General features: G+C 35.6%; 1 protein-coding gene across 11 annotated transcripts; it reads right to left on the bottom strand.

Annotated features, from left to right (window-relative positions):
* Window positions 1–321: 321 nt before the first annotated feature.
* Window positions 322–17697, bottom strand: LOC143446940 (uncharacterized). 11 transcript variants are annotated; one of them, XM_076946809.1, is made up of 23 exons: window positions 14893–16052; window positions 14640–14748; window positions 14073–14174; window positions 13872–13962; window positions 13510–13676; window positions 13179–13329; window positions 12888–13030; window positions 12437–12589; window positions 12083–12298; window positions 11833–11919; window positions 11493–11637; window positions 11245–11355; window positions 6247–6415; window positions 5937–6063; window positions 5584–5726; window positions 5299–5480; window positions 4652–4780; window positions 4411–4533; window positions 4023–4241; window positions 3657–3799; window positions 3306–3545; window positions 2875–2979; window positions 322–2246 (listed from the first exon to the last, which is right to left on the bottom strand). In XM_076946809.1, exons 3-23 carry the CDS (start codon window positions 14131–14133, stop codon window positions 2161–2163), a joined length of 2991 nt encoding a protein of 996 aa, XP_076802924.1. In that variant the 5' UTR covers window positions 14134–14174; window positions 14640–14748; window positions 14893–16052; the 3' UTR covers window positions 322–2160. The 11 variants fall into 11 exon arrangements, 9 of the variants coding, with proteins under 9 accessions (XP_076802924.1, XP_076802925.1, XP_076802926.1 ...); XM_076946810.1 differs by having other exon boundaries at window positions 15052–16052; XR_013113992.1 differs by having other exon boundaries at window positions 2875–3038; window positions 14640–16053.
* Between the last annotated feature and the right edge of the window lie 425 nt (window positions 17698–18122).

Here is an 18122-nt window from a genome sequence, read left to right as displayed (position 1 = left end):
TGCATGTCCTATCTTTGATGTTTCTTTAAGTTAGCACAACATTCATAAAGTCTAAGTTGTTATATTTTCCAAAATATAGTCGTAGTCACAGCAGAAAACAATTTCATATCCCTTTCAATCCGAAACGAGCTATCACTTAAATTGAATAATGAATAAACGAGAAGGAAAAAGAGACCGGTATGGGAAAATGTTGGTGTAATGGTTTTGGGATGGCCTAAGCCAAACCAAGTCTTACAGTCTTATAATCTGACTCCTATGATTGTCTTTGACTCCGTTGCTTTTACTATCTCTATATTGCTTCTTAAATCAACACCAACTTCATAAGTTCAAATTTGCTATATTGTCCGAATAACTTGTCCGAATTAGGATATTTACACCATGATTCCAATTCCCAATTTGTTAGCAATTACTTATTCAAAATAGAATAACTCAGAAAAGAATTCAATTCGTACGAGTCAGAGAAGAGAGCGATTTAAACAAAACATTTCTTTTTATACTAAAGTATTGACCAATCAGCTTTTAGCCAATCAGCCCATAATCACGTGTCAGTTCCAATTTAAGCCTTTTTCTCACAAAGCATTCAAACCGCTTTACACCAGTACAAAAAAACCACTTGACACACTTACTATATCACATATTGGTTTGAAACTACGCTTGTGATTAAAGATACTAGAACAATACCTGCTACCATAAACCACGTGTCGCATATTACACCACGAAAACAAGGTACTTGAAACACTTCAATCTATGTCAGCACGCTACAAGCTTTGCACATTATTACATTATCTAGACTGGAGAAAAATCAAACTTTATGCAATGCCAATATATATAATTATTGCAATTATGAAATTGTCCGAACGCCACACCGGTTTGAACCAAGCTTAAGTTTTTATAACGCTATATGAACCAATCAGCGAAAGACATGTTACTTGCATCAGGCTAAGTATAGATAGTATTTTACAATAATAATTAAAATGTAACATATTCTACGTCACCGAGGTTCTTTACCACAAGTAACCTACCATCTAACTTCATACACTCTAAAATGTGACGCTACTTGAAAACACTCATATACTGTGTCAAATATGTCGGTTGAGGAATTCAATGGTTGAATGACATGATTAAACAAGGATAATATAGCTTTCTAAATATTACATTTCATCTAACTGGAGGTCACACAATCGCTTATTAAAATGCCAATTATGTAACTTATTACAATTCACTGTTACGATCGCCATACAGATAGGGATTTGCCTGAAAATGATTTGTTTTGGAATTTTTGGTACGATTGTAAAGGTACCGTAACCGTTAACCACGATGTACAGGCCTATTCAGGATGGCCTAACTCTAGAGTCTTGGATGTCCAATATTAAGCTTACAATTGGCTACAAAGTAACTTGATAAAAACCTAAGCCATAAGTACATGAAAGGCCAGTGGGTTGAATCGTCCGTGGGTTGAATCGTCCTAGGTTGAATGGTCCTGGGTTGAATCGTCCATTGGTTGAATCGTCCGTGGGTTTAATCGACCTAGAACCGTTTTTTAGTATATGGTTCGATAAATCTGCTTGTCTTACTACTGCATATGGCTGTTTTTTCCCCGATTTTCGCAGAGAGACAATGCATATATAGCCTGCAGTAGGCCTACGGTATATAATAAACTTTAATACATGTTTTTGAACACTGAAGCACATGAACAATGATTGTTATACAAACAATGAATTCCTATAGGAAGTTTTAGACATTTGAGTTTCGAGCGTGATGCCATTCTATCTTTGTGAGATAAATTCCAATGCTGAAGATAACGGCAGAGCAATACGACATGGTTTATGCACAATAAGAACAAAACACTGAACAAAGCGGTTATGTTCAATAGCAACACAGAAAAATAAAAAAATTTACATTTAAACTTGATTACGATTGTGAAACAAAACTAGTAACAAATCCAAATGGAAACACAAATTTTGTAATAATAAAGTCCACGAGTACGGTATGCAAGTAAAATACGCATACACTAGCAAAGTAAGAAAAATACTTGGCCTATACGAATAGGCTTACGTTGGAAAACTAAGTATACACCCGCCTGGTGGATACTTTACCTAGTTTACCATACAAGATAATACTTTTCAATGGTGGAGCTAGAACCTGAAGACAATAGCTACATCACATCTTTGTGGTTACGGCTTCCTGGTTGGCAGTCGTTGTATGACTGGACGAATGAGGTTGACCAAGCATTTCCGAAGTCTTGTCTGTGTTTAAAAACAAGGCCGTTAGCATCTTTGTAAAGTTTAAATCTTTACACAAAGTAAACTTTGACTTGTTTGTTTCATGTAACCGATAGTATAAGCGCAAAAAACAAAATAATTTCATTCACCAATTATTAACCGAGCGATGTTGTGGTTTTAAGATGCTCAGTATACCGTCTGTTCACCTCACACATGTTAACCCATTATTTACTTTACTGTATATAGAGGGACTTTTGCGCAAATCAAATGGTTAATGCCAGACAAGCATGTTAAATATGAACTGCATAACAAAACCAATTACAATTATTTTAAATGTGCCGAAGCTATTGGTCTAAATTAAGCGCCTGTAGACTACCTTTTAGAAAATTAGACAACATACACATAAAATACAACTTCATGAGTAATGTCATGCGTTTTACGTGAAAACTGCAATGTTATAAAAACAATGACTGCAATAGCTTCACATCACGTTATAAGTTAGTAACTGATTGTTAGTAGCTATAAATGACAGACATGCAGATGCTGAGATGTCCATACAGCCAACAAATGCACAAATACAAGACGTGTTACGTTATTTTCTTCATGAAAATATTTTCATGAGTTACCGAAGACAACGATTTCATGTATTTACCCGCCACACCATGTCTGCGAGAGATGGGAGTGACTTTAGCGGTGTTACCTACCGGGGACCCTTTTCGGTGTTTTACAAGAAATGACTCTTGATTCTGCTTACGGCCTTGTAGGAAAAGCAAGAAGAATTGCAAAAACACAAAGCAAAGGGTCTCGCAACATTCACTGAGTCCAAACGTAAATATGTTTACGATTAATAGTATCGCTTATTTAGGTTTTAAGGGTATTTAGGTTAAGATTTAGGTATTCTGAGTTGTTTGACAAAACTAGACAATATAGGAGGCTACTTTGGCATTTACCTGATATAGCCTACTGTACATATATCAATGGCTATAAACGCATGTTGCACGAGATAAAGCAGAGGTCCAAAATTTCAGAAAACAATAACGAAAGTAAACTTGAGAACTTTTGCCAGTTGAGACTTCTTCTTACCAGCACTTGTCTTCGTCGTAGCTCTTGAACGTTCGCGCCTGGATCTCATGGACATTGCCTTCCCCATCGACTCATGACACCACTTTCCACATTTGGTGGAGGCAAAACGTTTTCTAACTGGAAGCAAAGCTTCCCAGATCAGATCCGGCAAATGGGAATAAAGGAAAGGATTAAATGCGGGGTTGATTGGGAGAAGAATGATGGCGGACACAGCATAAGCTTCATCAGAAACGTATCCACCTGGGACCAATAGCAGGTTGAGGAAAAAGTCACAACGTGTAACTATTATCATCAAGTTACTACTATCTATATTACTTTGCATATAGTTCATATTGGAGGTACATCATTTACCTCCAAATTTAACAAAAGCCATTATGCAAATCGGAATCCAGCAAAGAAAGTTAGTGATAATGATACGCGTAATTTTTCTTTCAAGGTGGTTCGAGCTTTCTCGCATATTGCGCCCGGCTTGCTTTCCACGAGAACGTGACACCCTGCACAAAAAGTTTGACACATAAGAAGAAAGAATACAAGGTTTGGGCGTACGATTCATCTTGAAATTGTAGATGAATATTACCAGAACTTTACCATAAGCGTTAGATACATTAAATACAAGTACACATTTAGTTCTGAAAAATTGTCGTTCATCTTTTGTGCAATTCAGGTTTTACACAATTGAAAAAATAATGCCTAGAATAGAAAGCACCTTCATTTCACCTAGAGATAGCGATGTAAGCGCCCAATATCCATATGAACAAACAAAAATCAAGAATAATTAGAAAAAGAGTAAAGCCCCATGACCGATCAGACGACGGATCTGCATATAGACGTGGAAGACAAACTCCATGGGCAGAGTAATATCCGTACAAATGCTCTGGGGTGTAACTTGGGTTCAAATGCGACACGACGGCAAACATTGTTTCCCATGTAGGTTTCCTTTAAAAAGCAACAATATTGAGGTTCGGACAAGATTATAAGGCAACGAACTGTAAACATGAAATAGTAAAACAAAAACAATTCCATTAGAAATTGGCGTTAACAAACAACCGATGTCCATATACGGTAGTGGTACATATAGAACAAGGGATAATACAAAGCGCATTACCAGTCTGAATAGGAGTTGTTAAAAAACACAAGATTAAGTGGATCCTGGAGAGACAAGAGCTTGGTTACAAAACTTTCCATTTCATTTCGATTCACAATAGTCAGGAAAGAATTGCTTCGATACCTAAAGTAGAGAGAGGACATCTTTTGTTGATCAAAGATAGAGAATAATGGTTTTATAACGATTTTAATTGGATTTATGTTAAAGTTTACATTCTGTTAGGTTTAATAAATTTACTTACCACACACTTGATACAAAGTAATCTTCTTGGTACTGTGACAGTGGAACTGTCGCTAAAGTGATCGAAAATGTCCACGTAAAAAACAAAGAAAGAAAAACATATCGCTTTTTAACCCGAGTTTTGAACGGTCTACAAAAAATTATGGTAATTAAACATGCTGTATATAGCTTATTCTATACGGTAGCAACTACAGTATTTTATTGGTGGGCTATATAAAATACCAGATCACCATTCTCAACAAGTCCGCAAACTCATTTGACTACGCAGGTCAACAAGCAATTATTACATAAACTACGAGCTAATGTTTACATTTAAAATTTCACATAATGCAGATTTTAAATTTTGTTCACAAAAATATATAGGCTATATGTTTGCTTATAACGAGAGCTACTAAGCACTTGAATTCATTTGTATTACGGTGTATGGCGATCCAGGTAGCTTAATAATGAAGTCAGGCTATAGCAGGTGTAATGTTGGTCTGCTTAAAAGTCTTGGATCAAATCTCCTGTAAGTGCCATAGTTAGTACATTTTTCGCGATTTGAGTTTGCAAAAACTTGTGCAGGGAAAAAAATATTTCTTGGCAGAAAAGGGTTGAGAAACATTCCTTTAGGTAGGCCTAACAAGATAGAATTTAAGGAACGCTTACTTTAGGACGATTAAGAGCCGGTTTGTAGCCATTACTGAAAGCAGGAGTATGCTACTTTCAATGCTAATAACTGCAATGACTCCAAGCGCATTGCATGTCGTGCTAGCGCGCCACTGAATATCCTGGCGACAATACGAACCACTATAAACAGCGTTGGTTACAGCAAGACTCAGCAGATAGATCTATAGGAGAAAGAATAAAAAAGAATAAGAATTTAAAATCCAACAGACTATCTTCAGACTTAAACGCAATTAACCTTTTTTGTCTTAATTTTTTGTTCCTTACCCCGAACAACAAGTCCGCTAAAGCTAAATTAACAAGCAAAATCCTGTGATTTACGGCAAGGGAACTCATTTTCGCACGATCTCGTAGCAATTGCAAAATGTTGTGGATTAATACACCAAGATTTCCAAACGCACTAAATATACCTAAAAAACTTGTAGTTATTTTATCTGGAAATATCTGATAGCATTAAACGGAAATGATCAAAGGTAAAATAACATAACAAAAACCTATGTCTTCGTGAGGTATAGTTTTATAAATAAGCAACTATAGAAAACCTTTTCGCTTCAAAAAATATGTAATCTGCACATACACTTTATAAAAAACACACAACACTTTTTCAAAGTTTTACTAACCAAAAATCCATACGAAAACTTGCAGGGCATATGAGTGTATTACAAATGCATCAGAAGAAAATGGACTGGCTGCACAACCTTGGCATTCATCTTCACCATCTAAGCAATCCTGAATGCCGTCGCATACCTTTGAAAAAATAACAAGTCCTTTTCAGTGCATATGTTTCTGCAATCAGCACAAATGCACTACAAGAGCTATAATATATGCAACATTTGTTCCATCCGAAATTACGCTGAAAACTTTCACAACAGTGATGTAAAATATACACGAATAATCCATATGACGAACAAAAATTCATGAAACTATTACCTTTCGTTTTGGTATGTATATTGGCAAACCAGTTTTGCAGTAGAAATGAGTAGTATTGTCACAACCGATTTCGTCGCTCACGTCGTAGCAATCGGTAATAGCGTTGCATTTATCAGCAATCGGGATGTGAATCGGCAAGCTAACAGCACCGCTGTCGTTGCAGTAGAACCTATTGCATTTTAGAAACGTTTTAATCTTATTCTTGTACATTGATATAGATATAAAGTTCATATATTCATCCAAAAGAGTTAATTCAGTTTTTAAATAATAGAAAATGAAGAATAGAGAATAAGAAGTGTTGCGACGGATATCTTCATTTTCATATACCTTCTTTATACCGTCAAGTACTTTCTCTTGTATTCAAATCTGAAATCAGAATTGGTCTATCACGTCAGGTTTTCAAGATATGAAAATTCACGAAATTCGGATTTTGCATTGATTAGCACTATATTATAAGGTTCTACAGTACAAGGTATTGTGCAATTTTCTTTCCCAGCGAATTGTTGGTCATATTATGTCACAATGCATGTTATGTAAGATTAATATTGACATTATTTTGTAAATGCAATGTTCTATCTTTTCACAATTAATGCATTCTTGAATGTTCTTGGCCATGACTATAGAGGGGGGGGGGGGGGGGGGGGTAGGGGTAGGGGGGGGAACATATGTGGAGACCTTAAAGTTGTGTCACTTTTGCTCGGATTGCAGTTGGGTTACACCAAGCATATGTGCTTTCTCTGTTTGTGGGACAGTCGAGACGATGCAAACCACTATGACACAACTGAATGGCCAATGAGAACGGACTACATTGTTGGAAGATATAATGTTAAGTGCCAACCCCTAATTGATCCGAGCAAAGTGTACTTGCCACCACTTCACATTAAACTGGGCCTGATCAAACAATTTGTGAAGGCAATGGATTTCAATGGAGATGGATTCCTGCATATAAAAGAAAAATTTGGTGCAATACCAAGTGATGCTAAACTGAGAGCTGGAATATTTGTTGGCCCCCAAATACGTGATTTGATCCGTGACCCAGTATTTCCATCCAAGCTTAATTCAATTGAATTAAAAGCCTGGAATGCATTTGTACAGATTGTACAAAATTTTCTTGGGAAGTACAGGGCAGAAAATTACTCGGAACTAGTGGACAATTTGCTGGAATCATACCGCGAAATGGGCTGCAGAATGTCGGTTAAACTGCATTTTCTTCATTCACACTTGGAATTTTTCCCGCCAAACCTGGGTGATGTGAGCGACGAGCATGGGGAAAGATTTCACCAAGACATCTCTGTGATGGAATCGCGGTATAGAGGTCGATTTAACCCAAACATGATGGGGGACTACTGCTGGTTTCTTCAGCGTGAAACTGACACTGAACATACTCGAAAGAGCAAGTGCATAAAGCACTTTTGAGGGAATATAATGTTATTTTTGTCTGATTTAATTATCCTGGGTTGTGTTAAATTGTGCAGTATGATAATGCTGTTATTTTCAATAGAAATTACTGGGTTGATTACATGTAATGTTTTGTTCCGCTCAGCCAAAATTAGCCAAAATCACAGTTATGGGTTGTCGTGAGCATATATCATATCTCAAAAACGTGACGTGTTAGAAAAAATCTAAGACCAGATTTGGATTCAGCATTGCAAAATTAGTCTAGGTAAACTTGAAATGAGCGAAGAATAAAAAATAAGTTGTAAATTGTTGTCCAGTGTTATCGACCAGGTCGCTATTGGTTGATTCGTCTAACTTTATTGGCATAACACGGCAAGAGACTTCTAAAACCGCCATAACTACATATACGCAAAATCGGAGGTACGTTTTGACAAACTCAAAAAAAAATCAGTAGTAAACAGAAATTATTACGTTTTTTCAGCAGAATGCTTTAATCCTGTAATAGTAATATACCAATGCTACTGCAAAACAGTGAATAAAGTGACAAAATTGAAAACGGGTTCTATAACAAAAAGGTAGGCTAATAGAAGTTTGTTTTGACAAATAACGTTATTGATCCTTGTAAAACATACACTGGGTATGTATAAGTTATACCTAACCTGTGGCAGAATTTGGCACTAATATAGATTTCAGTCAAGGCTACAACAAATTAATTGTTAAGAAAATGAATTGCTGTCTTTTTTGGCTTCACAAAATATAAAAGGATCCTCCAAAGAGCCCAGAAAGCATTTATCAGTTTTGTGTGGTGCAGTATGTACCATTATAAGCTATTGATTGTATAATGTCATCTGCATTTCTTCTTATGCAGGAGTTATGACTGCTAGTGAATGAGGGCAGATATACATTTTTTCATTGCGTTGTAAATTTGTGTAATAAGTACTTTTAATATTCGGTATAGCCGTCGCGTTAACTTACATGTCGATGTAGATACATATTTTCAATAGCAAACTCGTTGTATCTTTGGATCACATAGCATGCCAAATGTTAGGCTGTGTACTCAAGCATGTGTAGATTTACTATGATATTACTTCAACAAGTGCACAACTAGAAAGCTCGTTGGTGTTAGAAAGCGCTGTTACTCCAAATACAGTAACAGTGCAACTGCAAGTATGCCTTACAGTGAAAGAGATGATGGCAAACTTGCAACGCGCAATCGTAGTTGGACTAGCGCACTTTCTTGAATCACGTATTTTCGTCATTTTGTTATTTTGTACTTTTCACGTTGCTCTTTTGTTCCTACTGTGTCAGCGTTATGTTATTGTGTTTTCAAAAATGTCATCCCTTATTACCAGTACTCTATTTTACTGTACTGTTTACTACATTGTACATAAACAAAAGTGTACTAACTTTTATGTCAGACTTGTATAGTGCTTTGTTTTGTTTTATTGTTTTCAAATCAAAGCGTTTTGAAAATACACCTTAGTTTGATAACTTCAATAAACCACTTTCATTTCTAAGCATTAGTAGCATAAATAGATTAACGTGAGAAATTACAAGGATATTTACTGGTTAATCTGCCATGGAAAGGGATGCACCATGCGAACGCAAGCATTATAACATATCCGATTGATAAGGTCACGCATGAAATTCGGGGCATAGGCGTGGATATATACGCATGATAAATGCAGACCATGACCCATGCAATGCAGCTGGTCATTTCAGAGAAAACCATTTGACCATTATGAACAACCGACCGTTATGAGTTATGACTAGGGCCATTTTTATTTTGACCTAAAAAAAATTTTTTTTGACTTTATTTTTATCAAATTTTGACTTTATTTTGACCTAACGAAAATGCTTATTTGTAGAGGCCACAGTTCTTCCTCCAGTTACCCAAACATAATATTTTGTCGATTTCAGACCCAAACGTAATATTTTGTCGAAAAGTCAAGGTGTTATATTGATTATAAAAAGTGCGTCGTGTTCTTTGGCGATAGATTTAGGTAGCTTGTTTTATTTTATCCTTGTGAAAAAGGGCAGTTTGCCTCGATTTTCTCCGCATGGTAAATTCTAATAAACAGCAAATTAAACAGGGAATGCTTGTTGTTGCTCCAATCCAGCTTGATGGTGTTTACTTTTCCTGTGGCCTTCAACAAAATACTTTTTATCGCACTTCACTATAACCTCGCAAAAATTGCACCTTAAATCACCCCCGGGAGTTGCATTAAATTCATCAGAAAAATCTCGACAAATCTGTCGAACTTTTGCTGAAGACGATTTAGCTTGCTTAGGCATTTTTGTATTACAGAATGTCAGTAGGCTATTCCTAAAATCCAAACTGTTGATTTTCGAAAAGACCACGTTTATGAAGAGGAAGTGTTTTGTAAGAGTTATTTAAATACGTAACAATGAATAAACGATGGACAATTTGCGATAAAAGTTACTGCTGATCCAAGTGGGCATTGTGACTTATTTCCTGCTTTTATGGGTTAATATGGTTTAATTGTGTCGCAGTTCCTGATTTACAATGCTTCCACGAGGATTTTTACAAAATTACTCTCGAGAAACACAAAAACTTTGTCAAAAGCCATAATTTGACAAATTTTGACTTTATTGAAAATTTTGACTTCAATGTAAATTTTGACTTTATTTTGACCTATAAACTTCTTAGAAACAATCCCCTAGGTGCTGAAAACAACTTTATTCTATGATTCGTGGTCAGACGAGGTCCTTAAAAATTTTTGACTTTATTGACTTTTGCGGGCCCTAGTTATGACCAATCAAGGAAATTCCGACTGGTGGAGGTATAATATTGCGACATAGTCAGAGATAATAATCAAAAAGTTGTTTGCCTATATTTCGGGCAAGCAACTTGAATTCTGGGGCTAGTATGGTTGTTGTTTATAGGGATATGTTTAATATTAGGAGAAAATTGATAAAAGTTTAGAAAACAAAGATTAAAAAAAATTATAAAAAATTTGTTCTTAAAACATTTTGAACGTGAAGTAAGCCCACTTTACAGTATAGGCTACGCTTTAATTTCTATAACTTTGCTAAGCCTTGCTTTCCTGCCCTTGCTTGATAAACCCAAACTATTCAAAGAGGGCTACTAAGTTATTTGGTATAACTCTATTTTCCAACACAAAATGTATATATACTTACCAATGATTGAGTGGTTGAAGAACCAACACACTAAATACAGAAGTCATATCACGAAGGTACATACGGCATTTCGAAATTGGTAGCAATTAATATAGGGGCCTCTTTTTTATATAACTTCTATATCGAGCAGGTTTGCATTTTTCGAAGTTTGGGTAAGATTAAATCATAAAAATTGCATGCATAAACTATACCACTCTGGTTTACAACATGTTAGGGTCAGATTGGTATACCCAATTCGGAGGTGTTTAGTGTAATATTTACTTGCCTCCGAAAAGGGTAAAAACACTGTCCTATATATGAGCTGTAACTGCAGTGTATCATAACAATGCACTATAACATAGAAACTTATTATAATACAATATAAATCAACTCATTATGAACGTGAAAGGTTCAACGTCAGTGTCAAAACTACAGTTAACTAAGTTTTCGACACAGTACCTATTTTCGCAATCGAATTCGTCTGCAGAGTCAGGTGGCGACGTGTCATTGCAAGTTGGGAACCCATCGCATATTTCTTTTCCGATTATGGAAGACCTACTATTTGGACATCTGTTGAAACCACATATGAATTCACGTTAAACTGATGTACCTATACGTTTTTCGGTTACAAATCTACAAAGAGTGGATTTAATCTACTGCAAGGATATTAATATATAAGACAAATTGCTCACACTAGTTGCTCTTACATAAAACCATTTGCTTCCACATGGGAACAAAATGCGGGAAGTGATCCATTTGTACAGATACTCTGATTACATTCATCGTCCAGCCCTGCACAGTCAGGGATCTTGTCACATTTTGTTGTGAAACGGGGTGTGGCAAAATTATATGCTGCAACAAAACCAAAATTTTAAAACTAAGTTTACAAGCAAATTGGGGCTTGAAGCTGGATGAGAGTCATAAAATAAACTACCAATAAATATTAACCCTTACATATGACAAAAATGTTTGATAAATGTAATTTTAACAAGGAAAATAGGTAAGGGAATATAAATTCAAAATTTAGGAAATGTTCTGCAATCATACTTCCGTCGCGATTACGTAGATAAGGGTGGCACTCGTGAAGATTATTGCACCCTATTTCATCTGATCCATCCTCACAATCGTTATGATCTGCAAACAGATACATTGCGAAGTACACGTATTGCTATTGTGAAACACGTTTTTCTGAAATTATTCTGATTCTAAAACATGTAATTTTTGTATTTTACTACGTCACGATCACTATATGCTACTACTAAGAACGACAATAAAACAAACCAACTTATTTTCTTACTGTCGCAACGTCGATATAATTGAATGTAAGATCGTTCATCGGTACATTTAAAAATCTGCATTTCGTCGATATTACAATTTCGTTCGTCTTCGCCATCAGGGCAGTCAAAATGCTGATCACACATGTTCGTTCTGTTTAAGCAAACTACAGGCAAAGACGCGTTTGTTCTTAAACACATAATTTGACCAACTTGACATTCACCACAATCTTGTCCGACTGTAAAGAATAAAATGTGGTAAGTTTATTGTAAAAACGCGGTTGCAAAAGAAACAAATTTGCAAAAATATACGAAAAAGAAACAAACAATAAGTATTACATGTTCCATTAGAATATCAAGAAAATATCTGTTGTCACCTTTACATAGCTGATCACAAATCGAGTTTTTCTTCATTGAACAAAGACACTCGTCCGAAAGGTCAGGGCAATCGAAAATTCCGTCACAAACTTTTTTTCGTGGCACGACTAACGATTCATCAAAACATTGAAAGCAACGATCATATATAAACCCTGCAAAAAAATAAGAAATAATTTCTTAATAACATATAGAAGACATTGTGAAAACCGATTAATTAATTGGCTTTTTCAGCTTTTACTATACATTGATGTATAAAAACTTACTTTTTTAAGAAACTAACTTGTAAGCCAAACGTTTAAACGTTTAAAAATAATAATCGCTAATACCAACATGACTTTTTAAATATTGCTAACAGCTTTGGAAGTGTAGCTTGTATCCACAGTTCGACACTATAAATAATTAAAACGCGCTCAATTGCATAAGGCCTTTTGTTTCATTATAAATATATACCTTCTTTTTGCATGCCGCAGCGACATTCATCTGTTCCGTCATCACAATCTGCTACTCCGTCGCACACATAAGTTGTTGGAAGTAGACATTTAGTTGTGATCCGTGTTTTCGTTACAGCACACTGAAATCCTCTAGCTCCAGGACTTCAAAAGATTATCAGGGATTTTGTAACTCTAGTGGTAGCCTACTGTTACAGTTATGTTTAACTATAGGCTATAGTATATGTTTACACGGGCACAGAATTTTTCAACATGGAAATAAAGCAAAAGTAACCTTTGCAGCAACTTTTACCTATATTTCATTTCGTCAGAGCCATCTAGGCAATCCTGCTTATTGTCACAAAACTGAACTCTAACTTTGTATTGTTTTTCTGCATAAATCGTATACGGGTATGGGAGTTTTTGACATTGGTATGTGTGACTACATGTACTTTCATCTTCACCTGCGTGGGTTTAAAATGTTTTTAATGAAAAAATCACAACCTTAATATACACATGCACTTACACAGTCTAAACAAAAAGTGCTGATAAATGCGATTATGTCATATCAGAAAAAAATGTCAAATAGCCGACGCAAAATCCATAAAATAATATATAAAAACCAAGCAAAAGCAAATCCTTACCAAAAAAACAATTCAATTCGTGGTTGCAAACATGTTCGGGTGTAAGGAGACAAGCTCTAACCGGAGCATCCCTCCCTGAAGAGCCACGTTTTCGTTTAACAATGCAGGAAATTCCGTCTTTTTCGCCGTGAATAGTTTCGTTGAAGGGTATCTCGTCGCTGCCATCACTAAAAAGTAGAACCAAGTACAGTAACCTTATACTGTACAGGCTACAGTTTTAGAAAATGTCAACTATAGCCTACCCCTTATGATTTACAGAAAATTAAAAGCGTGATTTTAAGAAATATAAAAAAAAATTATTTTATATATAAATCAAGTCGATTGACATATATTCTTTTCTGGACAGCTTTGTTATATATTACCTGCAGTCTGGGTGGAAATCGCAGAAGTATTTGCTCTCTATGCACCCACCGTCCGAACAGTAAAACGCGTTTGATATAGAACAATTGCTATCTATAAGATAAACACAATTACAATTTTGCTGTAAGCAGTGGCTTACTGTTTCCCACGGTAACGTATAAAATATGGTTTATCGACGGCACATAAAAATTTGCAAAACCCACTTTTCTCACTGCTTGTGACGCGAAGAAGAAACAATAGGCATAACCAAGTTTTGAAAATCATACTAGATTAGAAGGTATAGGCCAACCAAAGTAAAAGTAAACCTAAAATAGAAAAATTGTAATGTTGGTTCATAAAACGACCAAGCTATTAAGAAATCGTTTATACGACGATTTGTCTGTTTGGTTTGAAAACGTGCGATGAAACTGGATATTTTTCATTTTTGTACAATATTCGTAGGCCCCATTCAAATTTTCAAGACATATAAAGAGAAGTTGGAAGTTTCTGCCTAGAAGGGGTCGCTTAAATGGAAAACCCGCTTGCGGCAGACTATGGTTGACGGTCACTCATGACGCATTCAGATAATTCTTAATTCACAAAGGTCACACGACCGAGAAAACTGTGGGAAACTGCAAGACAGCGCGAATACTTGCGACAGATACGAATGTGGCACCAAGTTCGTCAAAGGTCACATCGGCTATGACAATTAAGATAATGATCCATAACCTCATTATTCTATGCATAATCATATTGTTTTGTTGGCATTATTTAAGTTATTTCAAACTCACTGCGGTAAGCGTTTGGCAGACGACTGTTTTTTCGCTAATGTTGAAACTAGTGCTGATTAAAAACTCTGGCCCTCACAGAGGTACTTGGCTCGATCTCCACGATAGTGGTCTGAAAATACATAGGTTTTTGGAACATTACACCGACAAACTGGAAACTAAACCAGTTGCATCGCAGACTGCATTGTCTGTCGGGCACAAATCTACTCGCACAACAACCAAGTTACTTTTGGCTTTCCAACCTTGAGTTACATACCGTGTTTTTTAGATAGTGACATCATAGATAATTTTTAATGGCAACTTCTTTTATTCAAGTTTTGGTAAAATGCATACTATGTTATCTGATTTGTATTTCGTGAACTTGCAGACCACGTTAAAAAATGGTATAACGACCTGAAAGTTTCCTGAAACTCACATAATTCATTATTTCTGCTCAGATCGACTAGCTATAACAGTGTGGCCACAATAAAAGAATCTTTCGCAATATCCAAAAGTTTTAATTTAAAAGAACTCTTAGCCCAGAATTTGCTTCTGCAACACAAAAACACCATGCAAATGAATTAGCCTAAGTCCTAACCGATCTAGTGCCTCTTTTAATCAAATCTAACCCTTGTTTTCAACGTTGTATTTTGCAAAGCAGTAACATACTCCATTTTTGTTTAAAATGAACAGGTCCATGCGTATGATACCATAATGATCAATTCACGAGACTCAAACATTAATTTCGTATATGATGAAACACTGGAATGCGAAGGTTGCAATAAAGCCAATCGTAATCAGCTCAGTTCACGTTGGAATAAAATCAATTGCCGTAGAAATTCCAGTACATGAAATTAGCAAAGGATCAAACCTCTTCCATCCATAAACGTTTTTATTTTACTTGTTTATGTGCCTCGCTTGATCTTTAAGAATAGGATGAAACCCATTTGCTTACCGATTCAACATACGCTAAACTTTCTGGTCTGGTAATTTTTGTACACAAATATAAACTGTAAACGCAGAATCAAAGATGATGTAGGGCTGAGATTTGACCTATGTCACTTCCCTTATAAAAAACTGTTTGCTGTTATGACTAACATACGACCTATTCCGCTTGCCTTAAAAAATTGTCTGCAAAATCAAAACTGCATGTAAGAACAAACAAACTGATCAGGTCACGATTTGCTTCAACTAAACAACCTGGTTCCGATTATTCATCCAACTTTTTTTTTGCAATGACTAGTACTGTATTTTGCTATCGACGTGCAAAGTACTATGTTCAAACGCGTTATATAAATTGCTTATTTTGTCTTGTTACCATGCGGTACAGCACCCGGGAAGCAAAACAAAACATGAAATTCTAGTTTTGTTTCGCTTCACCACTCAAGCGATAAACTTCAAATTTTCTGATTGATAAAACTGTTCGTTAAATTGATCAAATCAAACCATTCATCATTCATTCATCATCATTCACATCCATACAAGTTTTAATGAATGAGCTCAGGTCACAAATATTGTGTTTAATGTGAAACATTTGCAGATATTTCTTGTAAGAGTTTATGAAAAATATCTTAAATGTGACAAACGAACTACTATATATAAATTATATATCATCATTTTAAACAATTTGCATAAATTATGTGTCTTATGGCGTTTTTACAGTTGTGTTGAAGTAAGTTTATAATGCATGGTTCGATTTCTAGCAAACGATTCATACAATCAACTGAATTAACATAATGTCTCCTTCTACGTTGATACTGAACAAAGAGTTGGCTATACTGAAGGTTATTCGCTGTGTTATAATAGATTACTTAAGCCTTATATGTGGTGGTGAAGTGTGGACGGCGATGTATGGAACTAAGCCTTAAACTTCTCTTTAGGTAGCTTTTATATATGTGAAGGACAAATTGCTTGCCCACACATGTGCTCTGTTAAAACCAGTTAAGGTATCACGGCATTGGAGACAGACGAAACAAAATACTGCGCTATTGCACAAAAGAAAACACACCACACGCGACAGTTTGCCTTCATGTATGCCGGCCTGAAGCAAATATACATGAGCATACGAAGTGTCCAAAACTATCGAAAGAAACCTTGAAGACGCTGAAAAACAATTTTGCGTGGTTGCACTAACGCTTCTTGGTGGACTTTTTTGGGTGTTATTTCTTGTAGGTGCAAATCCGTTGGTCGCATTACTATATCAACAACAAAACAATATCATCTGCTGGATAAGTCCAAAACAAATTGAATTTTTTCATCACAAAAAGTCAAACTTTGCTACAGTTAACGCAACGCGCTGTTAGTCTTATTCCGTGGAACGATAATAATAGTTAATGAGTTTTATCCGCATGTAAATGGCTTTGTTCTCTTGAAGATGGAATTTCTTTCTTGTAATTGATACTACAAAAGCAACCGACTATTTTGGGTCCAATTATTAGATATAGAAATCAAGAGGTGGGCAGTACCGTGGTACTACAGTACCGAATTCCTGTTCCGCGATACTTTTTTCTAAAAGTACTGAATCAGTTATTTCAAGATTATTGAGAATAGAAGTGTGTTTTTCAAAGTTCATCTTAAGTAAATTTTTTAGCCAACTTCTTTCGTTCGCTGTTATTTTTCGATCTATACATATGTCTAATGAAATCGCAAGGAGTGACCTTAAATATGTTTTAACCTGGAGTAACTTGTGTACCTACATGCGTTTATTAAACTAACCTGTAAGCTTATGGCCAATTAGATGTTTATTAGACAAATGTTCAAAAATTGGGCTTGCAACAAGATTGGTTATACAAAATTATGGTTACTGAGTACAGACAAAATACTAAACTACTATTTTGAAACAGTATCGAATACTAGTACACTTTTAAAGTAAACCAACTGCCCGCGTCCGAGAATTCTGTGACCACCAGATCTATCATGTTAGTATAGGCCTAATCTGATAATTCCATCTGATAACGATATATTTTCGCATGACGGTTAATTATGGTCTTTACAGAAATAATCTCAAGAGTTTAAAACCAGTTTTAGTTTTATGAAACTCTATAGTAGCTCCTAATGCAATACTTCTCTGTATGTTTCATCATGCATAATGCAGATATTATGCAAGCGTAAATCAACTGTGATGGAAGTGGTGCACCATCAAGCTCCTTCTGACACTCAACAACAGAGCGAACACAATTTAATTGAACAATGTTATAAGCTTTCATAGAAAAAAATGAAAAACCTTCAGCTAAAGTAATTAGAGGTGTGCTGGGTGCACCTTACACTATACTGCCTCGAGTTACTTGGGTCATCATTTGCTGTTAGGCAATATGAAAAAATAGTCCGACAAAACAACTTCGACTTCTGTTCTGAGCTTTATTAACTTAAAAGGGCTACTTAGCAACATGGTACACCTGCAAAACGTTTATATAACTTCAGTAACCATGCTGATAAGTCACTAAACGTAATGCAGAATAGTGACCTATAGGCTGGCGTTAAACGATGGCGCCCATATGGCATTTACAG

This window comes from Clavelina lepadiformis, chromosome 2, assembly GCF_947623445.1.
Source record: "Clavelina lepadiformis chromosome 2, kaClaLepa1.1, whole genome shotgun sequence".
In the NCBI taxonomy this organism is placed as follows: domain Eukaryota; kingdom Metazoa; phylum Chordata; class Ascidiacea; order Aplousobranchia; family Clavelinidae; genus Clavelina; species Clavelina lepadiformis.
The sequence above is the reverse complement of the archived record's forward strand: the minus strand, read 5'-3'. Positions and strand labels throughout refer to the sequence as shown.